Source organism: Strix uralensis, chromosome 4 (assembly GCF_047716275.1).
Source record: "Strix uralensis isolate ZFMK-TIS-50842 chromosome 4, bStrUra1, whole genome shotgun sequence".
Taxonomy (NCBI): domain Eukaryota; kingdom Metazoa; phylum Chordata; class Aves; order Strigiformes; family Strigidae; genus Strix; species Strix uralensis.
This window is the reverse complement of record NC_133975.1, coordinates 115,089,650-115,114,903: the sequence shown is the minus strand read 5'-3', so window position 1 is coordinate 115,114,903 and position 25,254 is coordinate 115,089,650. Positions and strand designations below refer to the sequence as shown.

The following is a 25,254-nucleotide window of genomic DNA, read 5'->3' as shown; positions in this document are numbered from 1 at the left end:
TAATTTGTATTTGCTTCCTAGTTCACCTCATGGCAATTCTTATTGTAGCACATACTGAGAAATCTAGCCAAAATCACAGATGAGGTATTCATTAACGGTAGCTATTAGTAAGACCTAGACTTGCTCTTGGGATGCAGGTAATATTTTCTAAGGATCTTGGCAATGAAAGGTACTAAAAGCAGGTTCAGTATAATGAAAACCATCCTTGGATATCCATCTGATGCTTTCATGGTACCAATGCCGAAATATCAAATATCACAATCTATTAACACCTTGAATGGGGAGCAGTGGGGTTTCTAGGGTGTCTTGCTAGCTTGCTTCACTTTAGTAACTCTTCTGTTCTCCAGCTGATTAGACTTTACTGGGGCTCAGACAACTCATTGCAGTATTTCTTTCCATGGTAAAGACTGCAACACAAGTTACGCTGGGTCAGAGGCACTCTTCCAGGGTCCAGAAAACTTCATCTCAGGGACTTCTTAGCCACATGTGCTATCCTTGTATTGAGTACTCATTACAATTTTTTATTCTCTGAATTCATCTTATCTGCTTTGAACCTACAAAACTATTGACAATTTAGTATCATGTACATTTAGCATCACAGTTTTCCTCTAGTATTGTGTATGACTCACCACAAGGGCAGAGGTGGTACAAATGAGCTTTGAAGTGATATTCCCAGGGCATGAATACACCTAAGGTTTATGTTTGAATGGGACAGAAATAAACTGTGCAACCAGAATAAGAAATGATTTACACATTATTGACTAAATGTCAGGTTGTTTCCACTTGCAATTTTCCACTCAATCAAAAATTCCCTGGGAGTATTGTGATATAGTTTCTATGGTGGTGCTTAAGTCTAATGAATCCATTATAGACAGTCTCTGAAAGTCTTATGGCTAGTTTTCTCTGCAGTGGAAATAATGTGGTTTTGTGGGTTTTTTTCACTTTCCCTGTCAAATGTCTAGTTTTGACTTTATCAACCACGTCAGTTCTCACTGTATGCTTCACTGTGTAAATGGCATCTCCCAGCTCTGATGTTCTTCAAGAGGATACCTAATGGTTAGCCAATTGTTGCACCAACATGTTTCTCAGTGTGCAAATACCAGCTTTCACTTAGTGAACACATGTAATGTAAATAACCCCTGGAAGACAGACTGGGATTACCTGTTCAAACTGAGAAGGCTGCTTGCCAAAAATAATTCATTTGATTGCATTGACTGGGTCTGTCAGAGTTTAATGGTGCATCATGGTAAGGGGTAATCTTAAAGAAAGCCAGAGACATGTAATATAGAACTGGGTGTATGTGCTCAGGCCCAAGCAAAAAGATTTGATGCTACCAGTAAAGCTGTTTATACCTATTGGTTGCATAAAACTTCATTGATGAAGTCAGTGAGGTTTTATCCAGTGCAAAATGCAGAAGTCAAGGTGTTCTGCATAGACAACTTCAGGTTGACCAGGTTTCCTAGGGACAGCAGAAACTCCACAGGTAACCTCTGTTGTAAAAAATTTTGCGTTCAAATGGAAATATGTCTCCAATACCACCACAAAAAGTGAAAACTGGGAGTAAGCAAAGAAATCTGCTTGGTACATAGCAAAAAAGAAGAGGATTGGTGTCTTACTTTTCTGGAGTGACTGTGCTGCTGCTCATGCCACTGCTACGAAGATGACTCAGAAACAAAAATCCCGTAGCCACTTGTTGCTTTTGATGAAGGATGCACATTGTACCCCTGGAAGAAAGATGCACCACAGAAGAGTGGAGGATCTATAGTCTTCAAGCAGTATAGCTACCACATGTGGTGGTAAGACCCTGACCCCCATTTTGTCTCCACTGTGCTTCACCTATTAATATTACTGGAAGCAGGGAGCATGGAAAATTAAAATCTCCTTTTTAAGCTCGGGGTAGGCTAGAAACAGCAGAACTGGCCAGATCCCAAGGTCCCACTCCTAAAACAATAAGTGGACATGACAAATAGAGAGCTTTTTCATTTAGAAAACACTAATGTCATTCTTATTAAATTTATGGTTAGATAAAATCTGTGTTCAGATTATGTGTGATACGCTGTATGAAGGGAGGATCTGGAAGTTTTAGCCCAATCGCAGAAGCTGAATTGAAATAGCTGAACTGAAGAACATATCTGCATGCCTATCTAGTCTAGACTTGTTATCTTACCCCTTTCCCACTTCCCCCACCATTTTGCCAACCTTCATCCGGCCAATAAATACGTGGAAACTGATTTCCGACAGAGTTAATTACCTCTAATTGTGCCACCCTTATTATCTTACCAGCTTTGACTCACCATAAATTTCTCTGGTACAGATGTTGGCAAGATAAGAACTCTAGTCTCTCTCCAGATATATCTAATATGTATGTATTTATTTATATATCTGAACATGTTAGATATGCTGGTGTAGTAGATTGGATCAGTTATGTCATGACTGCTGGGATTTTACAGCCGACTGGCTAGGTGCCTCAGGGGCAGATACTGAGACATAATTCCTGCCCTCTGCTGCCTGCTCCAGCCCAGTGCATTTGTGAGATACTTTGAGTCATGACCCAACAAAGTCTGGGTTAATAAGAATCAGGGGGATCAAGGGAGTAGCATTGCTTGGATGACATAGTACTTCAGCAAAGGCCAGTGCACAGTATGCTGGAATAAAAAAATAGTTTAAGTATCAATAAATAAAACATAGAAATCTGAGTTGGCTGAAAAAATGACACAATTTATCTTTTGATATTTCCATTTCTGACATCTAGAGGCAAGCCCGACGCCAGAAACATCAGGGAAGAGATTGAGCAAGGAGGGATTCAAATTGAACTTCTGACTCTGAAAGGCATTTTTAATCAGTTAGGTTCCAGGGTCTTGGCTTATATAAATGTAGGAATGCTATTCACCTCCTTTGCAAAAAAAACCCCAAAAACCCCCCAAAAAAACCCACAACAAAAACACCCGAAGGGGTTGTAATAAAAACCCAAATACATTAAAAACAATAAGGATGGTTAAAAAAAATAAAAAGAAAAGAGTTTTATTGTCAGGAAATTGATTCTAAGGAAATATACATTTTTTTTGTCAGGTAAAGGTTGATTTTGGTTGAACCTTCTGTCAGAAAAATTACAGTGAGATAATCTGCATTGGTGGGGACACGAGGTAATTTTTTTAATATGTCTGAGTTGTGTTTGTACATCTCTTGAACTCCCATTCATCTCCTGCTCTGCAGTGGGGTTATATAGCCCTTTCAGCAGCCTTTCCCTAGGGCTGAACACTGCCCTGTAGCATGAAAATCCCAGTTCAGTGACAAAGCAAATGTGGAAGTAATAAAAAGCTTGAGGTAATGTGATTCCTGTCTTGAGGAGCTCTGAGAAACACTGGGTCATCTGCAAAAGGGAGAGATTTGATGAGCACACTCAGTTCTCATCTGCCATCAGACATTTATTATGAATTTTACTGTAGGTTATGGTCATATTCTCTATTCCACCATACTCTGGTTCCTTGCGTGGAGCTGGTGTACACATTGCGAGTGCAAGTCTCTGTACAGTTGGAACAATTTTTTGTTGCTGCCATTTCTAATATTTTCTTGCTGTATTTCTGTGTTGCAGATGTGGATGAATGTGCTTCAGATTCTCACCAGTGTAACCCCACCCAGATCTGCATAAACACTGAGGGGGGCTATACCTGTTCCTGCACTGAAGGCTACTGGCTGTTAGAAGGCCAGTGTTTAGGTAAAAACCTCATGCAATATGGTATTTGAGCATCTGTGTATGTTTACCTATGAATAGCTGAAATAATGTCAATAAGCATCTTTGTCAAGTACATGGTTAAACCTTCAGCTACGTGGAAACTGTCTTTCAACTCTGTAAATGCCAATGGTATGCTTGGCAGAGAGACTCCCTTGCGGAACAAAAATGTAGATGTAAATGCCATATGACTAGCATCCATGTAACATGTGGGATTTTCATATTCCCAGTCTGAAAGATTCCCTTTCATATAAGATCAATCTCAAGCATGTATACAAAAAGATTTATTCCCAAACAGGCCTGTCCTTTCCACACCATGACATTGTGGACTCAAAGGGATCAGTATTTGAGACCAAGAAACAGGCCAGTAAATCCCTAGATTCAACCAACCCTTTTGCTTGGGGGCGAGAAAAAATTACCTCTGGACTGGGTGCCATTTCGGTAGCTTCCAAGCAGTTTTATTTCGATTTTATTATTTTATTAATAAATTATCCTGTTCATCCTTTTAGCTCAGGTCTGTTGAAAAAAACATCCCTCAACAAAGAGCACAGCAAAACTTTCCAGCTCCCTTCTTCTCCAGCCCATTCCCCATGGAGTGATGAAGTAGATGTTAGTTTTAGGTACACAGATAGGACCTAGGAGATAGGATACAACTTCTTTTATTTTTTAAGTTTGCTCATTATTATTTTTTTCCCCTTGGTGTAGGCTATTTCCCTGCCAGCTCTGTGGAGCTGGACTGTCCTGTCACAACACCTCCGCTGGAAGGAGAACGGGCTTTCCCTGCCCATTCATCCCTGGAGTCTCTCCAGTTATTTTCCAACCTTCTCCTCCCAAGCATCAATTCCAGTGAAGGACTGACTCATGGCTGCTTTCCTAACTAGTGCAAACAGCTGCTGTGTAACTTACCTGGCAGGGGCAGAGCTGAGTCTTGTCCCAGCTGGGGTCTGCACAGCCATAGCTGCTTTGGGGAGTCACTGTCTTGTAGTTCCCCCTGGATATGAAGTTCACAAGCCCCTGCTTCTTAATCTCTGATAATTCCTCTTCTCTTGGGAAAAAAAACTTGTGCCAGGGGTTGTATAGGCGTATGTGATGGGGTGGGAATGAGGAGGGCAGGGAGGGGGATTCTGCTCCTGTTTTGTTACTCATTTACTTCCCCCAGTTACAGCCCAAATGAAAGGCTTGTGTGCAGCATTCAGGATTTGGACATGGATCTAAAGTACTTTACTGCTTGATGGATATGACAGAGAACTGAAAGAGGGTGCACTGCTGAATTGATTCAAGTATCTGATTATGCTGTTTAAAATAGGCAATAAAATTCCAGCGTTGCCCACCTTAATTACAAGGCAATGCAAAGAGCTAAAAGCAGATTATGTTTAGAGTTGCTATGTTTTTCCCTAAGTGTCAAAAAAAGTCTCAGTTTTCCATATTTTCCACTGGCCTTGGAAAAGTGACTTTTGCTGGCCTAAAGCAATAAAAGACCATTTACTGTAATCAGAGGGCTGGGTTGGGTTTTAAAGACAGGTTTTTTTGGTGCACTGTTAGTAAACCACGGTTACAAAAGGCTACTTTTCTATCTGGTGTAATTATCCCAGTAAAGTTTATACAGGAGGAGCCAGTAGAGCAGTGTCCACACCACCCACTCTCAAGAAGAAGTCCTTACCCTCAAAATGTAGCAGCAGTCTTGAGATAACAGCCGTGCAAAAGCCAAAGCATGCATTTAAAGTAATGCATTGTGTCAGTGAAATGAGGGATTAATTTACTTAAAACCCATGTCACTTTTTGCAGGATTTGGGCCAAGCCTACTGCTGGTGTACATACCATAGCTGACCCTGGCCTTTAGGTTATCTTTCTATTTAGAATGCAGTGGGAAATAAAAGCTAGTAAGGGTAAAACTGGGCGTCAGCGTCCTTGTTATTTTACACAGAGAGAGTATTTCCAAGACTGTTGACATTTTCAGAATGGTTTCCTGATATTTTCTATGGCAAAACTGCCCCAATGAGGCCAATAACATAAATTTGAATTGCAGGATGTAACTACTTATATAACAGATTCACAACATTGTTTTTTTTTCATGGTATTACCACATCATGTAAATGTTCAAGTCGTTCAAGAATTCAGTTTCCCAACACATTTTTAATATTTAACACTAAAACAGGAAGCAGCCAATTTAGCTAATAAATAATGAACTGCTGGAATTCATGTAGATATATATGCATATGTGTGAACCATAGGGACAACACTGTAATTTTCATTTTCACGTGCACTGAAACCTACAGTGGGAGTGATTTCACCAAAATCTGTGCCTTCCTGCTTTGCTCCTTCTCGCAAACTGACTGCAGATAATACACTTGGTTTTCTTAACTTCAAAGCTTTGAGAGTAACAATTTAAAAAATCCCCATAAATCAAAAGCCAGTTGATACCAAAGCAAATGTAAAGCCTTGGAAAGGACAACTACTCCAGGTGTTTCATTCCAGTTCGTACTCCAGGAGCAAAACTCTTCTAGCACTTTTACCATCATATGTATGTTACAGCATTTTCTTGTGCTTTTAAGAGTCAGTTGCATGTATTGCTAATTCTGCAATTCAGCCCAAGCTGCTATTTTGGCATTACATTTACTGTTTACATTTTATAGTTATAACTTGTCAGTTGGAAATTAATACAAAATGTGAATGTGACTATGTGAAAAAAAGTCTTTAAAGAATATCCTCTCTAAAAACCAAGTATTTAGTAACAAATACTTCTGCTTTTCTAGTGAGTGGCTTTGGTATATGTGGAGATAAAAAAGGTTTCTATCTTGATTCTGACAAAACTTTGCTACAACATTGGCTGTGCTTGTCCTGATGGGCTGTGCCAGCTATCAGGTACGCTGGAGGCAGCTGCTTAAAGGGACTGACTCTGGGCTCCCTGATGACATCACATCACATTAAGCTTTAAGATTACAGCAATGACAGTCAGTTCACAGGACTACTGATAGATGTGAATAAAAACACATTACTATATTCTTCTGGGTAGAGATGTAATTTAACTATAAATCTGGGTCTGAACACCTGAAAGTTTGGCTGCTGTATCCATAACCAGGATGCCAGGTTATTTCTGTGTTGTTGATACTGTTGACTCAGTGTGTTTGCTGATTTGTACTTGCATGTGAAAATGCAGACCACTCTAATTTTCATCTTTCCCATCTATAGATATAGATGAATGTCGCTACGGCTACTGCCAGCAGCTGTGTGCCAATGTGCCTGGTTCCTACTCCTGTACATGCAACCCAGGCTTTACCCTTAATGATGATGGAAGATCATGCCAAGGTACTGTGTATGGTAAACCATGGCTGAAACCTTTGGTCCCAACCCAGCTTAGTGTTTATAATGCAAGTAAACTTCCCAACACTGCTTTTGAAAATGTTCATAGGTTTGTCAGCCTGAGATATTTCTGTATTTTCACAGTACCTCAGAGGTGTACAGGTGCAACATGACCAGTGTATCAGAAGAAATATGCATGGAGGCCCAAGCCCCCTAAAATACAGAGTTAATCAATTCACTGAAATTACCAAGAATTTGGGCACTGAATTTACTTTTAAAATCTGAAGCTGTGTGACCCACCTAAGACAGGAAAACTCTGTCAGATCAGTAAATTAGATCTGAGTATCCCAAGTCCCAGACTAGGATGCTGATCGTTAGACCACCTTTTGTTGTGATGTGCTACCTCTATCAAAGTCAACACAACCTCTTCATAAAGCCTCTCCTTAGCTAAGCAGGGAGCATTTTCCCACAGCTGCAGGAAATGGTCTGTGCTAACGATGTTCAGAAGCTGCTAATGCCCTAAAAGAAAAAAAAATTGGTTTTGTCTTAGCTGTAGGTTTCCTTGAGGACTCTTCCTTATAGCATTATCTTCCTCAGGAATATCCTGCTGCATTTTGTCTCAGGTCTGTTATGACAAAATCAATTCAATGGTTTTAAAATTGCAGGATAAAGACAGAAGCATTTGTAATAAATATTTCATCCCATCTTCCATGTTATTTTTTTGATTGAAGACATTCCCAAAATGCTTCATTTCCACGCACGTTGTGTTTCCAACATGCTTTTTCCAGGCATCAGCCTGAATCGCAATAAACAATACTGACTTGGTTATATTTTTTCAGAACAAATCATTCTGACTATACAGCTAATCTTTTTGAAATGCTTTACAGTAATGAATTGAAAATAGAGTTTGGGGAGAAGTCACTGATGCATTGGGCATTGGTTTCCCATAGATGTGAATGAATGTACAACCGAAAACCCCTGCACTCAAACCTGCGTCAACACCTACGGCTCTTTTCTCTGCCGCTGTGAACCTGGCTATGAACTGGAAGCTGACGGAGTTAACTGCAGTGGTAACTGTCTTTAGTTATTTATTGTTTTGGTTTCATTAATTCTGTTACATTTCCTTTTTCCAGTGTATTGTTTTGTACACGCTTTTCAAAAAATTTTTTTCCTTGGTCCATGGTTAGCAGCAGGATAGCTGCAACTTACATGATCTTCTTTTCAGTTAAAGCACACAGCAAATACCCAGAAAAGCACGATGGAGGAGGGCTGCAAATAGTTTTAAAGAAATAAGCTGAATATTAAAAAGCTCCAGGATAACAGTAAACATAAGAAAATGCTCTGTAATGCTGAACAGGAAGCGTTATTAGAGGAAGTAAAGTAAGGGTAGTCCTAGAACATTCTTCCATGATTAAAGAAATACTTTATATAAAGCACTTTTCCATTTGTCTGTTGAATGCATGTATTCATCTTGCTCTTACGACTGCACACTTCTGTCTAAAACCTTCCCCAGTTTCCCCTGTATGGCTCTGGCTACACTTCAGAAACAATATATGGTTTCTAAGTACAGCTATTGCTAATCTGTTCAGCACATAGCAAATGAAACTGTGCTTATGTCACTGTACTTTTTCTTCTCTTGTTTTTGTTTTTATTTTATTGCTTTATTTTAATTGAAGGCAAAACTTATTTCTGTGCTTAATGTTCCCACAGCCTGATAAAATTAAAGAATCCAGCCAATATTTCTTGGAAGGAAAAACACACTGGAAAATGCTTGTTTTTTAATTTACAGTAAACAGATGTAACATGCTGTTTCTGAGAGAGAAGACATGTGATATGCAGTATGTGTATAGATTAGTTTTTCTAAAGCTGTTTTTCCCTGCAAACCTCTGTATTATAAGAAAATTAACAAAGGCTTAAGTCTCTGAAGGGTCTTGTGCATTTGACATTTAGAGCTGCAACACCTAACTTAAGTTTTCTGCTAATGGAATTTCTGCATCTAAGTTAGACTCCTGCACTTTTTTATGTGTTCCTGAGCTAGTTTAGGGCTCGAACCAGTTAAGTTCAATGCAATGCCACATAAACATTGCCAGTACAAAATGGTGACAGAAGAGGTGGTGCTTGAGCCTCATTTATGTCTGAAAGTTAAGCTAAGAAAAGGGACTTTCCGCCACACAGACTTAGAGCAGCAAACCTTTTCTTGACAACTCTGTTCAAGAAAATGCTTGTCGAAGCAGGTCAAATTTCTTTGGATGAGCTTCTTTTACTTCACAAACAACCACTAGACATCACTGAGGTTCACAAAAGGAATGCCTGGTTAGGAGGACACTCCTATGAGACACCCAGGATCCAGTTGTACTTCAACAGTCACTGGATTAGTCCATGGCCTAGCATCCAGCTTACCTTGAAGATGAGAGGCATTCCTGCCCCAATTCAAAGAGAGGAACAGAGATTTCAACCTGGCTTTTCCAACATTGGCATTATTTTCTAATCACAGAGGTCTTGCATGTGCATTAGATGTGCTCTGAAATGCTGACCATCTTGTCCTCCGCAGGTAGTCAGCAGAATGCCAGAAGTGTTTAGAAACAGCAAAGGTGTGCCTGTCCTGTGTGGGCTCAGCAGCAGAAATGTAGGGCCCTTGGGACTTTAAATCCCTCCAGCACTTGACAGCAGCTGAGCACAGGTTATATGAATCTGATGTGCTGGAGGTTTAAGCTAGGACACCTCGAGGGGGTGGGTGATACCTCAGTCCCTTGATGGAGTCAGCCCTCCGTCCATCTTGTTTTGTCAGCAAGGTGTTTTTTCCAGCGAACTCACTGGGGCAGGTCACACAATGACAGGTCTATGTGGGTGTAGAGTTCCTTTCATCTCCCTTTTGATAATGTGGTTGCAGCCGTAAAACCACTTTAACATATTTGGACTTCAGATACTTTCCAATCCATCTGCACAAAACACCAAAAGTGGATAAATGGACTGAGCCCAATTTAGAAGAAAGGGAAATTCAGTCTGAAGAGTAAAAGTGATTTGCCTGAGAGAGTCAACATGTCAGAGCTGGGAATAAGAACTTGGGAGTTCCTGGCTGGGGCTCTGGCCTTTGTTTCTTTCTTCCCCTGAACAGGGAAATAAGGAAATGATTAAATGCAGCCTCCCTCAGTCTAGCGCCTTTGCATGTGTTTTCCCCTCAGTCAGCCATGCCTCCATGTGCAGCTCTGAAGTTCATCTTTCTTGCTGGAGCACAGTTCTGCAGAATACAATGACTGGTCAATTCATGAGTGGAAGAGGAAAAGATCACAATTTCTGCTTTCAATCAGAGATTTGACAGACTGCTTAGCTTACTGGGTATCTGGGAGATGGCTGGGCCTTCCAGTAGGTCTGACCCAAGCTGGGATGAGCTCTGTAGTCTTGCTGGAATGCCTTGGAAGTAACTGGCTAGAGGCTAAGAAACATAAAACAGCCGGGGCTGGCTGCAGGAGTTCTGCTGGGACCCATGTGGCCCTGGGAAAGGGAAGTTTTCTCTCCAGAAAAAAGAAAAAAAAAAAAGAAAAGAAAATCACTGCCAAGTTTCTCCTTTCAAATTCCGGTTGCAGCTTCGTATTGGAGTAGCTCTATCTCTGATGGAAAACAGAACTGAAAACATGCCCAACTGGTGACAGGTATTCGAAAAGAAAAATAAATAAATAAAAGCCACAGATTGTGTTCCGCAGCAGCTTTGGTTTCCCTAGGAGAAAAATGTTTAACCAAGAACTTATTGTATAGCATTTTGCCAGGTGGCTGCAGAGCTCTAGGGAGTTGGAGGGTGCCAACCTCCAGCTGGGGTGATGGGCATGTAGTCTGGATAGCCACCTGCCTGTGGGACTGCTCTTTTGACTGTAAAGCCAAAGACACTAAGCTTTGTTTTACCACTGCAGATATGGATGAATGCAGCTTCTCAGAGTTCCTCTGCCAGCACGAATGTGTGAATGGGCCCGGTTCTTACTACTGTATCTGTCCTTCGGGCTATAACTTGCTTGACGATAGCAGAAGCTGCCAAGGTAAGAACATTCCTGTGCTGATTAGGACCCGAGGGGACCAGAAAATAGGTCCTGTGTCTGGAAAGAGGTTTTCAAGAATTGAGATGCTTGGTCTTGGCATTGCACAGTGAAATACTCGTAGGGGCCAATTATGTAATTCTGGTAAGAATGTCATCATGTGAATAGTCCCACTGAGGTGAATTGGTGTGTTGTTGTAAGTAAGACTTTACTGGCTAGGAAACAGCTATACAGGAAAGCCCTCAGATGCTCTCCTCTCCTCTCTGCTGCGCGTCTCTCTTTAGTTTTCCCATTCTCTAAGGTCAGAGAGCTTGAGCAGCCAATTTATTTTCTATTTTTGCAGCACTTAGCATATGGGAACGCTCCAATAAGCAGAAATGAATGGAGTAAAAACTGATCTTAAAAGAGGGGCCAGTTATCAAAAGGCCACTTTCATGGTGCAAGAGTGTTGTGAATTTTGGGGTAATTCCTTAAGATGGAAACCAGTTTGTAAGAGTGGTGTCTTGCACATGTTTCCCTGCTTTAACCTTTCTCTTGTTTCTTGTGTTTTAGATATCAATGAATGTGAAAACAGAAACTTCACCTGCACTCCACAGCAAACGTGTTTCAATATCCCAGGAGAATATAAATGTTTAGACCCAGTAAGATGTGAGGATCCTTATATCCAGATTAATGAGAAGTGAGTAACATACCCACAGCCACAAAAGCAAATTCTATCTGTATGAAGTGTATCTAGAGTGAACGAAATAAGCTGCATTTTCCCAACACAGTCATGAAGTGTGTCTAGAGAGTTATACATACATGCTGTTGCTGCACTTACCACTGGTAAGCTTTATAAAATAATAAATTGCAATTCCTTACCAGGTCACCAGGTGGGATATGATATGATATGATATGATATGATATGATATGATATGATATGATATGATATGATATGATATGATACAATACTCAGATGTGTGGGAAGTTAGACTGGAAAAACATTTATCAGTGAGTACAGAAAGCAGCAAGGTTTGTTATGTAATAAGAGATGTTTACTTACATTACTAACTGACTTATATGTTCGAATACAGCCTGTTTATTAGTGTGACTATTTCCTGTAAATATTGACTAGCTTATGTCTAGGAAGTACTTTAAAACATTAGATGATAGTTATAGCAGGATACAAGTAGTTTCCTACTGCTTAAAGGTTAAAAGTGCTGAAAAGTCCACAAACTGAAATTGGGTATGTCTGGATAGGGCTGCAAGCACTGTTGCTGTCTAAATTTGGAATTATTTGAGCAAGCAAAAAAATAAATCCCACATTTCTAAAAATCACTTGTTTCTTTTCCATTTTTGTAGGTATTTGCCTGGGGCTCAAAAAATTTCAGCTCCAGACAGATCTCTGTATATTGCAGCCCACAGTATTTCATCCATAGTGTTTGCACTAAACCCAATTACTTGGGATTGCTTAGTAGCCTAATGTATTTTATGGAAAGGCGAGTGATGAAGAATCAGCTTCTTTCCATTATAATTTATTCATGTCTTTACACTGTTTTCTGAACTAGGGCAGCTGAGGAGTAGACACGTTCTGTTCTTCCAGTTCTGGGTTTACCTAACTTCAGAGGTGGTAGAGTCTTAAACTGGAATTTGAAATATCTGAAGCTTCTGTATCTAAATTACCCAGAGGCCAACTATAGAGTCCTCACAGATCAGCCTGCACCAGAACTCTTGATCTCTGAGCTTTGTGTTTGGTGGCTTTGGCTCATGTCTAGATACGACTGCATTTAATTTGTGGCATATGTCTAGAAGTGGTCAGTATAAAAGCCAAGTGAATTCCTTGCATCTGTGTTTTCTGTGGAAGGAATTGGGTGTTTGTAACGCCAGGAGCCTTTTTATGGGGGACATGCCAGATGAACTGTCTGAAATTCGTGTCAGTAGGGGAGGTTACAGAAAAAATAGGCAAAAAGACCCAACTCTTCCAGTAAATTCCCCGACGTGGCTTTTATAAAGGGACATCCTGCCTCACAACTTTATTAGAGTTCTCTGAAGAAATCAGCAGCATGTGGCTAGGGCACATGGGCTGATGCAGTCTGTTTGGGTTTCCAAAGGCTTCTGAAAAGAACTTCACATAAGGTTATTATGGAAATTAAGCAGACATATGTAAGAGAGAAGTCCCTGGCACAGAAGAGTAAGAGGTTGAAAGATGAAAAATAAATATAGTATTAAATTGTCAGCTTTCACAGTGAAGTTCTGCAGAGGTCTGGACCTACTTTGTCCAATGCATTTGTAAGCAACCTGGGAAAAATAATAAACCATGAGATGGGCAAAGTCTGCAAGACAATCTGAGGACAGTAGAGAAAAGGGTGCACAGAAAAGAAATGCAGAAGAAGCCTCAATGACTGTGGAATAAAAATGGCAGATGAAATTCAGTGTAGATGAATGTAAAGTAAAAAGACAATCCCAAATTCACAAATTAAATAGAGAACTGATCTGATCATTATCTGTCCAAACTGAGATTTGAGGGTTGTTATAGATAGTTGCATGATCTCCAATACTCACTAGAGGTCAGAAAAACAATCTGAATTTGAGGTGTTAATAGGTAGAGAATAGCCTTAGAGCACGTGCCCTTGTGTGCCCATATCTTCAAGACTGTGCAATTCCTTCCTCTCCTCTCAGAAGAAATATAACTGGACAAAGGTTCACAAAGAGCAATGAGGAAGATCAGAAGTATGGAATAGCTTCCTTGTGAGAAACAACTAAGTTAGCACTCTTCAGCCATGAACAGGGTCAAATATGAAACCCTTGCATGAGGAGGATGAGCAGGGATTGACTGGCCACTCACCTTTCAATAGAAGAACTGGAAGCATCAGATGAAGTCAGCAAGGGACAGTGCAGAGAGAGGTGAAGGGGTCTGTGGATGCCAAACGTTCATGGGGGTGTAAGGGGAAGCTGACAAGCTGATGGATAAGAAATGCATTAAGGGATGATGAATACACACCTTTGTTTCAAGAATTTCCTGAGTCACAAACAATTGGAGGCTGTTGGTGGAAGTCTCATACGCTTTACTTGGTACCCTGCTCTTCCTTAGGGCTCTCTATTTGATGCTAGAGCTTTGATTTGATCCAGGATGTCTCACTGTATGTTTTCGTGTAGTATATAAAAGCTTGTTAAACAAAAAATACAACACTTATGTAGCATCATTGGTGAAATGACCCAATAATTGATGTTATTTTGGGGACAGTTCAGTTTAAATTACTATCAGGACAAACATGTATTGGATAGTCTACACCTACAGAGCTGCTTTAAAGAAAGTACAGATTTTCGAGTAATCTAAGGAGACAAAGTATGCCAAGATATTTTGGCCTAGAAGACAACAAAAAGAAGGCAGGGATATAGGTAGGCCAGTAAATACTAAAAGTGGGAAAATTCATTACAAGTTTCATTGATTCTTTTAGCTGGCCGACAACATTATTTGTTTATTTATTCAGGCAGCTGTAATTTGCATATAAAGAATCAAATATTACAGCAATTTGTAACCTCTGATGGCAATCCTATCTCTGACACTTAGCCGCTGCATGTGTCCAGCTGAAAACGCCGGCTGCAGAGATCAGCCATTCACCATCTTGTACAGAGTGATGGATATGGTGTCCGGGCGGTCTGTGCCTTCTGACATTTTTCAGATGCAAGCAACAACTCGCTACCCTGGAGCCTATTACATCTTCCAAATCAAATCAGGGAATGAGGGCAGGGAATTCTACATGCGGGTAAGTCTGGTGCTCACTGAGAGAAAACATGGAGTATCTTCTTGTTAGCTGAATTCCTTCTGATAGCAGAAGTCAGTTTTTAATGAATATCATTTAAACCTTCAGTATGAGGCATTTTTACAGGCAGACATGCAGAGCAGTGTGCTGATCTGCAGGGGCTGCTGGCTCTTTCATGAAGGTAACCTACCCAAAGCAAACATGCTTGTTTTATGAGACATTAAGTTCGCGAAAGTCCGGGGCTGTGCCCATGTCTAAGAATAGCTCAGGTCTCCCATGCTCAAAAGAAACTGTTGTGCCAAACTTTTTCTTGTTTGAAGGACAATCAGTAATTGTCACTGAAAGAGTCAACAATTCTTGTTTGTTTTATTAAACTATTCACTGGAAATTGAAAAACCTGAAAACCAAATGTAAGCAAACCCCCCTCTTTAGCCCAAAACTTGACTTTCTCAGTTCTTTGCTTTCATTTGTTATGAATTTTTTTCACTGAGAACACATATTTTATGTAGACACTGTTAGAGAAAACACAACTACTTTTTTTTTTTTTTTAAATCTGAATTTTCTTCAAAAGATATCTCTGTTCCCCAGTCATTTTTACTGGACTCCTGACATGCAGGGGTGATGTCTGCACGGAATGAGGCACAGCCACCAGGCATCGTGGCATTCATAAGGCTGATCATAAGTGATGTTCAGTGACTATTGGTAGGTGTTCCCATACCTCACAGAAACCAGTAGTGTGATAGATTCCAATACACATTTCTCCTGACAGCCTCAGAGTCTCACTGCAAAAAAAGGAAAATGTTTCAAAATCCTGAAATGACACATGGTCCAGGAACGATCATTTACATCCCACAAGAGCTTTCCTGTTGCAAAGTCATTACTCATCCCACTGACCTTTTCTCCTCATCTGGGTCAACCCACCAAGTGCTAAGGCTCCAGCGACCATCATTGTTGCTTGAGTCTGCTTGTTTTCTTTTATTTATTTATCACACCCCCATTCATTTGTCACCTAAAACACTCCACTTGCACAAGCTGTCCTTCTCCCTCTGCTGACAACAGCACTGTCCCTGTGCCAGGTTGGTAGCCAGTGGTTGGTGCCTATTTGCGGCTTTGGGAAGAGTGGGATCAGCAGGCAGGAAGGGAAGGGGTGCTGGGGAGGAACCGGGGCCCAGGACACTGCTCCCTTGGGGCTGAGGCACCAGCACCCACAGCCCAGCCCAGGCAGCCCACCCAGCTTCTCCTCACAGATTTGTCAGGCTTCTCTGGTCAGAGGTAACACAAATGCTCAGTTTCGTGGTACAACAGGTCCTGCTTTGTGTACATAAGTTTCTTCTGGAAAACAAGTTGCATTTGGTTTTAACGTCAGAAGCTCTGATTTTCAAAAATTTCATAATCCACCGTTCCAGCCAGATACTTCAAAAGTCTGCTTCCACTTACTAAAAGACAGATTTTTTGAAGTGCATTCACATATTTAAAGCTCTCTTCAGAGGGTAAGGTTTTGTGATGTTAACATATGCAATTATACAACAAACCCTGATTCTGTTCACATAGGAACATCTGTTCTCCAAGCTCTGTTAATATAACCCCTTCTTGGTGTTCACTGCTTCAAAGTAACAGTGTTCTTTACATCAAACAAAATAATATCTCACAAAAAAAAAAAAAAAAGGTGGCACCACTTGTTTATACCTTAAATCCATGTTTTCATCTTTTTCCATTTGGACAATAGTAAATTTCTATGTTCAATAGTTCCTTTTATGTGCAGGAGTCCCAAAGGCTTTACAAACTGTAGAAGGTGATAGTTCATAGAAACACTGAAATGGAACCAAACGCTGAAATGAAGCTATTTCTCCCATGAATTAAAGTAGTTTCAAACAATGCAACAGAAAACTGTTATTTTGGCTGCTTGAAGACCATAATTAGACAATAGTTTTCAAGAGTCGTTTTTGAAAATCTCACCTGCTTTCTCTTGTTTTGTGCACAGCAAACGGGACCGATCAGTGCTACTCTGGTGATGACCCGGCCTGTGAAAGGGCCCCGTACTATTCAGTTGGACTTGGAAATGATCACTGTTAACACCGTCATCAACTTCAGAGGAAGCTCTGTCATCCGGCTGAGGATATACGTATCACAGTACTCCTTCTAAACCTTGAGTTTGTGCCCTGGAAACACTAAACTAAAAGAGACGGTTCCTCCTCTGCAGAACTCCCTCCTCAGAAGCCAGTACGTATAGCAGCTCTAACCAAATCAGTATTTCCACAGACCCGGAGACCTATGCCTGTCTGAGGAGGGAGGCCTCTTCATGCACAGTCCCTACCAGGATGCAGCCATCTGAAGATGTATTGTCAGCAGATCCCATATGATTCTCTATGTGGTCATATATTTTAAGGACTCTTCTTTCCATTGTAAACACTTCTAGAGTATGAGTCTATGTTTGAAAGACTGTGAACCTTTGTAGCTCTGAGGCTGCTTAGCAAAAAGCACCAGAGAAACTGAGGAAAAAGCTGGCTTTTGCAATCTTGCTTTTTTTTCATTATAAATGGAAAGCAGACAAACAAGCAGAAACAGAAACAAAAAGCCACCTATTGAAACAAGGGATCTCAGAAGTGCTAACTTACATTCCAAATTATCTCTGGAATTATCAGTCAGTCACTTTGTCTCAATTCACCCTGCATTTGTCTTAGTTTCACCTATTTTTCTTTGATTCTATTTTATAGTTAAAATTTATTGTAAATTCATTCCAAAATACATGTTGTACTATGTAATCTACTTTCTAAAGAAGTGTCACATGTTTGGGTTCCTTCCTGTATTAAATCTTTCTATATAACAGAGTTCATAGAAATCTATCACTGGATGGTATGTTTCACAATATTTAGGATGTTATGCTTATTTACACCCAGGCTCTTTGACACAGGTCTCCACTGCCAGAATATTGTCCAGGGACTTTAGACCAAATAAGAATCAGAACTTTATTCTTCCTTGTTTTCCTGAGTGTGATAGTTGCAAACAGTTTGTAATGGTTATGAGGTAGTGATATTAATTCTGTAATTAAGGCTGCAACTAATCTCCTGTTCAAAGACAACTCAGCTCAGACCCGTCCAAATTCCTTCAGAAAAAAATTAATTGTTCTGTTCACGTGCAGTCTCACTCCAGTATTCCTAACACTGGGGAAAATAAGCTGAAAAGGACGTGGACCAGTCTCATCGTTCATGCCTCTGCCACAAAGCAGATCCCACTATATCAGTACCCAGACCTCAAACAATGGGATCCCATAGTTTCCATAGGCAATGTCTTCTCAGGTATAACTGCTGTAACCAACAGAAAGTTTCTCCTAAAGTCTAATCTGAATCTCCACTGTTGTAATTTAAATCCATTGCTTTTTAGCCTACTTCCAGTAGAAATAGAGAACAGTTTATCTTCCCCTTTGCAGCAGTCTTTAACATGTCTGAAGACTGTTGTCATGTCTCCCCTCAGACTGTTCCTCTCTAGTCTAAACAAACCCAATTCTTTTGGTCTTTCCTCATACATCACATTTTCTGGACCTTTGATCATTCTTGTTGCTCTCATCTGGATTGTCTCCAGTTGGTTCACATCTTTCTTGAAGTGCAGTGCCCAAAACTGTGAAAAGTATTCCAGCTGAAGCCTCACAGTGCTAAGCTAAATCTATATATATTAGGAGTTTGAAAAAAAAATAATTGTATAGTTCGGAGGTATAATGCTTACCTTGTTGAAGCCACTGGCTCTTTGGTCTTTTATTTTAGTAGGGATGAGGGTTCATATGCCTTGTTCGTAAATTTCTCTGAAGCAAGTTCTTTTGCTTCTTCCCCCTGCTTTTTCCTTATTGCCTTATTTGCTCTCCAACATCGCAAGGGCAGGAAAGATAACCTTTGCTTCATCTTTCTGATGACTGGAAGTGCTTAATGCTACTTGGGAAAAGGAGTTTTTGAAGACTATAATGCGAGTAGGCTGGAGTAGAATAGAAGCTTTATGGGAGGTCTTCATTAAAATGGAGTATTAAATGGGAGAATACAGACTCTGAAAGTTATCACAACACAGACTGCATGACACAATCAAAACATTGACTCTCTTGTTCCTAGTAAGCTTTGTTAGTCTGGAGCTGGCTTTCCCTAGCTTTAGTAGAGACTCCGCTCTTTTTACTTGTACTCAGTTTGAAGGAAGCCCTGATGCAATGGCTCACAGCAGTGAAACACTGAGTTGAGTGTGCTTTAGCAGCTTCCATTTCTTAATGGTTTAAAGTTTTCTCCATGCTGCTACAACATCCTGGGATCCTGTGGCTCAGCGCTCTGTACACAGGCTGTCCTTTATTGTAAAAACAAAAAAGCTGATGGAGCCTGACTCCAGGGTTTAGTGGGCCAAGCTGAGGGCAAGAAGCCAACAAGTTTTGTGAGTAGTCGACTTCGAGGAGATAAATGTAGAGGAAATGTGCAGAGAAATATCAGAAACAAGAATATGTTTCCTGAGTGTATCATGGCTGATCGTATACCACAGTCTTGGAGGGGAAAATAGAGATGACCAGGAAGGAGGAATGCTAGTTTATAACCACGGGGCTAAAAGTGCTCATTTGTCCCAGATAATGGAAGTGAGATGTGGGAAACAAGCAGGCTCTGGTGGCCCAGAGAGCAGACAAGGGACAGGTATTAAAGACATTAAACTCTTAACATGCTGAAAGTTTTCCCAATGCTTAAAAGCCCCTTTTTCTCCCTTTTGTGCCCCTATGTTATGGCTTCTTCATGCCTAGTTGAGGCGCCCTCTCTCTTCCTGCCATCACATCACCACCTGGAGAGGAAGCCCACCCTGTTAGACATCAGACAGTTTCTCACTTCTGGGCTGTTCTCCCATGGCCCCCACATACCAACCTGATTTAACCCTCATTTAGAAACATCAAAACCCAGAGGAATTCCATAACAAAACACTTAGTTAAAAAGAGTAAAGCTTGAATGCTTGGTTTTAGCAGGGTCCAGAAAATACTCATAAAACAATATTACACTTTCTATATAAACATTCTGCGCCTTAAATAAAAAGTGAAAAGTCTGGAAACAAAGGAATTCAGCCACTTCTCAACCGCCATAACATCTTTCATCACTCACTATCACTCCAGCCAACTTTTACTTTGCCAAAATATATGCCAATCTCAAAATAATAAATTACTAGCAGTTTATAACATCTAAACTCTCCATTTCCTAGTCAGGGGTCTGTTTCCAATAGACCATCGCAGGCTTGTATATTACAGCAATTCTCACCAAATAAAAAAAAGGACTATGCATGTCAGATTTTTACAGCATGAAAGTTACAAATGCAAACTTGCAACTGCTGTATACATTCACATTCTCCTTTGAGGCCAGGCCTCCCTAAAAGCTGACAGAATTCGAGGTCTGCTCAGAGAAGGATTCTTTACTCTAACCTATTGCAGAGGATTTTCTAACACCAAGAGTTTTACCATATGGTTAATAGATAGTATTCCAGCCAGCACCTGATGGGGGCACTGACCCTGGTCTGGGTACGTGTGCCTTCCCTCTGGCTCTGCTCTGACATGCTTCTCTGTACTTGCTCAGGGTGGCAGAGCTGTTCCCTGGCTGAGCTGGGAAGGGACAGCTCTTTGCCTCTCCTGCCTGTCTGTTTAAATGGAGGTCCTCAGGAAAAGACTGCCTCTCACTATGTGTTTGTACAGCACCTATTGCCAGTGCAATCATTAGAATAAAAGTAAACAAAAGCAGAAATGGCAGTAATCTTTGATACAGATCACAATGATTGGGAAGGAAAATCTAATCTGATACATGAACCAAGTGATTCATGCTAGTCAGGTTAGGTGTCAGAGGGAGAAGAATGCCAAGAGATGAAAGATCCAGTGCTATAGAGCTGAATGGGTCCTATCATCTGGCTTGACTTTGAGATATTTTTAGGGGATTGATTTTTTGGACACAGACAACAAAATGTTATTTCACCTAAGAGGTTGCTGGATCCCACAAAATGGCTTTGCAACTTGTGCTTCTCTGACAACAATAACTTTGTTGAGAATAACTAAATTGCTTTGAGCACCTGGTGACCCACCATCACTGAGTGTAGTGTCCAGAATCATTCACACAGAGCTTTCTGCTTTTCAAGTTGGGGGCCTGTACTCATATTTACCTTTTTTTGGCTCAGCTTTTAGAAGAGTCAACTTTCATTGTCTCATAAACATGCTATCAGCATCAGCATAACTTACATACTCATTTTTCTGTCTGGAGCAAGCAGAGGAATAGAATCAGTACAGTTTGGAGTCATTCAAGTTCTCCAGTCTGGCTTATTCACAGATACGCTACTGAGTATCTTCCATAGCATGTAGCTGTATTAGAACACAATGAAAATTTCATAGCACAGAGATGTTAAAAAACAAAAAAGTATGCCCTAATGTTATTCAAGCCTGACAGGCACTATTGTTAAAATAAATCTCTATCCTGGATGGACAAGCCCCTCAGCTGGTGTTAATTTGCATGACTCTGCTGCTCTTTAATGGAAAGATAAAAAGTATCCTTAGGATCTTCCTTGTCTGTGTGTAAAGCACTGTGCATGTATCAGTATCCAAGGAGAATTCACAGAAGCTAGAACTAGCTCTGTTAGTTGTGGGTCTGCATTTGGAAGTCAAAGAGTTGTAAGATAATATGGCACAAGCAAATCGTGTTTCCTCATCTGCCATGAGTCCAGGCAAGTGACTTACACCCGTCACATTTTGTTTTTTCAAGTCTTTGAAACTTCTGAATATTTCTGAATGGTTCAACCCCAAAGCAGGTGCTATGCATGAAGAGTGAGGCTGATAGTCATAACTAGACTTCCAGGGATTCTGCAGAAAGCGTGCCCAGAAAGGTGACCTGTGCTGGAGGGTCAGTGCCATAGGGAGTGTAATGGTCCAGAGGTGTTTGTGCAGGAATGTCTCTGATGCTGCAGCTGCCTCTTTCATCACCTGTTTTAGTGCAGAGTGCATCTGATGTTTGTAAGTGTGTACATCAGAGGTGGAAATCTCACTTACTCCAGTTCTTAGTTCAAACTTCTGAGATCCCTCTAGTGGTTTCCATTAGCCAAACTCTGTAATTCAACTAGTATTGGTGAAGTCACACAAGGAAGAGGTTGGGTACACCATCAAGTGAATAATGATGCATTAACCTTGATGTAAGAGTTGAAGAATGTAGCTGGGTAGCAAAGGGATCTTTAGAAAACACTTCAGCAACCAAAAATGCCAAAAATATTCAATCTCTTTCAATTCCCTCGTGTATCCCAGAAGTCACTCATTCTCCCTTTTGAGTTTGTCCAGGACAAGTGATCTCATTATGGTCATGCACTGCAAGCACGTGCTGAGTGAGCTCCACTTCCCCTCTAGCACTACGTAACATTTTTTACTTTGCTTTTTGGAGATCAGTTGTAGGCTGTGTCTCTTCTAGGCTCTGACTGACCTCAGCTGCTTCTCTCATAGCCAAGGCAGATCTGTTATTTCGCTGCCAGGTTCCTCTGTACCCACCATCTGTACAACAAGCTCTTCATGTATTTCACTGGAAATGCAGGCACTGCTGTTGACCCATCTGCTGCTTTTGTATGCCTCTCCCTCTGCAATGTCAGTAGGCACACTTACAGCAAAGTATTAGGTCTGAATGGCTGAAGAGACTGCCCAGCCTGCTGGCAGAGCTTGGCTTCACAAAGATTATTTAAAAAAACCCACACACACCACCAGTTTTGAAGGCAATAGATCCTCTTTTAGCTTCTGGTTAATCACTTTTCTCCTGAAATTGTGTCTGTATCATGCTGGCTTGATAGTCTCGAGGCTTTTTAAGAAGCCTGATAAGGACATGCTTATGCAATACATCCTTAGGCTCTTCACACCTTGGATGACGTTTTCCCAGTTTGCAAACAGAGTATTTGGCCCAGTCAGACAGAGTGCACTGTGATCCCCACTATGCTGAAGTCAGTGATTGCTAACCACCTTACATCAGGTCTGGATTTAGCCCAGGTTTATTTTAAGTTTTGAATCTCAGTGTCAGTGGTATAAATGTAAACAGATATGTATTATTTTTACAGTAGAGCTGAAAGATTGTTTCCAGTAAATAAACAGTAGTATGATTGCAGTATCTCTTTCTCTGTGGGCACTATCTTTGGGTACTTTTAGACTTCCTGAGATGTCCTTTGACACTGCAAAATTTCCTCTGGTATTTCAAGCCATTCATTGACATGTTTTCATGAATGATTCCTCACCCCTGTTCTTCAAAGGCCAACCCAGGCACTTGATTCTACATATTGTTAAAACATCAAGCTACACACAAGTCTTTGCAGAGTCACAGCTCATAATTCATTCATAGAAATTGTTCCTCTCTGTAACCTATAAGGGATTATGTTGACTTCCTTGAGATTCTGCCATGTACAGAGTAATGCATGTGCATGTGTTTTTCAAGACTGGGACCTTGTCTGGAGATCGTTCATCAGCAGCTTGCTGTAAATGCTCTGTGTTCAACATGTGAAATCATAGCTACAAAGGTTAGTTTTGACAAAATCCTCAAAACATAAGGTGTTTCCTGGCTGCCTACACATAATGCAAACATAATTCAAAAGTCCAGCACCAGAGTTCTCCAGTATTCATAAGAAATCGCTCTTTTTAAGAAACATTTTGGTTAGTAAACTCATTTTGTAGATTATGTGAAATGCAAACAAAGAAGCATAAGGCCTGCCAAGATAACACAGATTTGCTATTCAAATCAGTATCTCCAAGAAAACCTGAATCTAGTTCATAATTTAAAAATATTTCTTTGGACTCTGACATCTGATGCTATTTGGGTAGGAGAGGGGGACAGAAAAACTGGCTGCTTCCAAAACCATGGCAGGTGCTCCCTGGGCTCCTACAGAGATCAGAAACACCTGTGAACCCAAGCATAGACTCCAGGTCAGTGAGGAAGGCACAAAACTCATAGAGACATGTCCTCAGCTGGAGGGGAGATACCTTCATTGCCTTCTTAATATTGTCAAGTGGAGATTTACCTCATAATGTATATAAAATTTCTCACTGTGTTTATACATTTATGGAAAATTTTAAATGACAGGGCCAAGCTCTTGCCTACCACATGCATGCTACCTGCAGCAAGCTCTACTGTATCCCTCTGCTATTCCCCAGGGCTGTGCTCACTTAGAACTACCCAGTCTGATTTGCTGTGAGTTACAATGGTGTAAGTGACAGCATTTGGTTCAAACCAGTGTAAAGTCATTCCCATAGATGAAAAAAGAGAATTACTGAGGGATAAAATGACAATTGAACCAGAAAGTTAATAGAAAAGAGCTTGCTCGTTAGTTAACCTTCAGTGCTTTGGTTATGATATCATCACTATGGACAAAAATAATCAACCAGAAACACAAAATATTATAAAGGAGATTATGTCCTTAGAAAGATAAGTGCCCGTGTAGCCTATAAATAGCTCTGGAATGAAGACATCCCATGCAACATCTGGCAAAGGAAGAATTCACTTTTTGAACTCCATCATCCCTGTCTCCCTCCAATGGGACTAAGCACAGTTGATCCTTACCAGGATGCAGATGCAATGGGTGGCTGATGGGTGGGCCAAGGAAAAGGCAGGCATGGCCAGAGGCAAGGGAAGGACAAACCAAGATAATGTAAAAGTACTAAGGAATGCTCTCAGTGTGCAGGATCTCTGAGGTAAGTCCCTCTCCTGCTGTATGAAGTGTTTTAGCTTTGCTTGGGCCTTTGAAAGACAGAAAAGTGCTAACAGTCACCTCAATAAAAATAGGAGGGCAGCATTCATTCGAATGCCGCATCAGTTTTCAAAAAAATCATGCTGCCCTGGCCAATCTGTCACCTAATGAGATGCACTGGACACCAGAAGCCTATAAGCACAATTTAAGGTATAGCACATATAGCACCACCTTATACCAATAGTTTCTTCTGCAACCTGTACAGATGCAGGGAGAAGGACTCACTGCTCAGCACAACAGATGCTCCATAGAACTTCTGCTTCTGCCTAAACAGTCATTTCCCTAACTCTTACTTGCAGGCTGTCCAGCTTAGTAATCATGTTATATTTTGTAGTCTTCATTCTTTTTGGAAGAGGAATACTGTAATTTAAAATGGATGGTTTCAATGTCCCTTGTCCTGCCCCTTTAACCTATAACCATTACTTCATTTGTGGCAGAAAATGAGCTTTTAATTCTTGTATTGTTTTACAAATTGTGAACAATTTACATTGAATACACCAGTAGGGACTATTTTAAAGCTTTTTTAAAATAAAAAATTATATTGCTAACAAAAATGATAATTGAATTCTAGTCTATTTTGATCATTGCCCGGTTTAGTGGTGATCATATAGGATCATTGCAAGCATTCATGGCAGAATCATGTAACCCCTTTGCAAAGCAAGTTAAACAAGGATCAATGATACTGGTGCATCTATTGGTCATAAACACTAGTAACATA

The 25,254-nt window shown here is 40.5% G+C and overlaps 1 protein-coding gene across 1 annotated transcript in view; it reads left to right on the top strand.

Moving 5' to 3' along the window:
• The window catches only part of FBLN5 (fibulin 5), a 52,905-nt gene extending 29,999 nt beyond the window's left edge, over nucleotides 1-22,906 (top strand). The window contains exons 5-11 of the mRNA XM_074868623.1: nucleotides 3,593-3,715; nucleotides 6,920-7,036; nucleotides 7,981-8,100; nucleotides 10,936-11,058; nucleotides 11,608-11,734; nucleotides 14,606-14,801; nucleotides 16,780-22,906. Coding sequence (XP_074724724.1) covers nucleotides 3,593-3,715; nucleotides 6,920-7,036; nucleotides 7,981-8,100; nucleotides 10,936-11,058; nucleotides 11,608-11,734; nucleotides 14,606-14,801; nucleotides 16,780-16,941 — 968 coding nt within the window. The 3' untranslated portion in view covers nucleotides 16,942-22,906. The remainder of the gene's footprint in view (nucleotides 1-3,592; nucleotides 3,716-6,919; nucleotides 7,037-7,980; nucleotides 8,101-10,935; nucleotides 11,059-11,607; nucleotides 11,735-14,605; nucleotides 14,802-16,779) is intronic.
• Nucleotides 22,907-25,254: the final 2,348 nt, after the last annotated feature.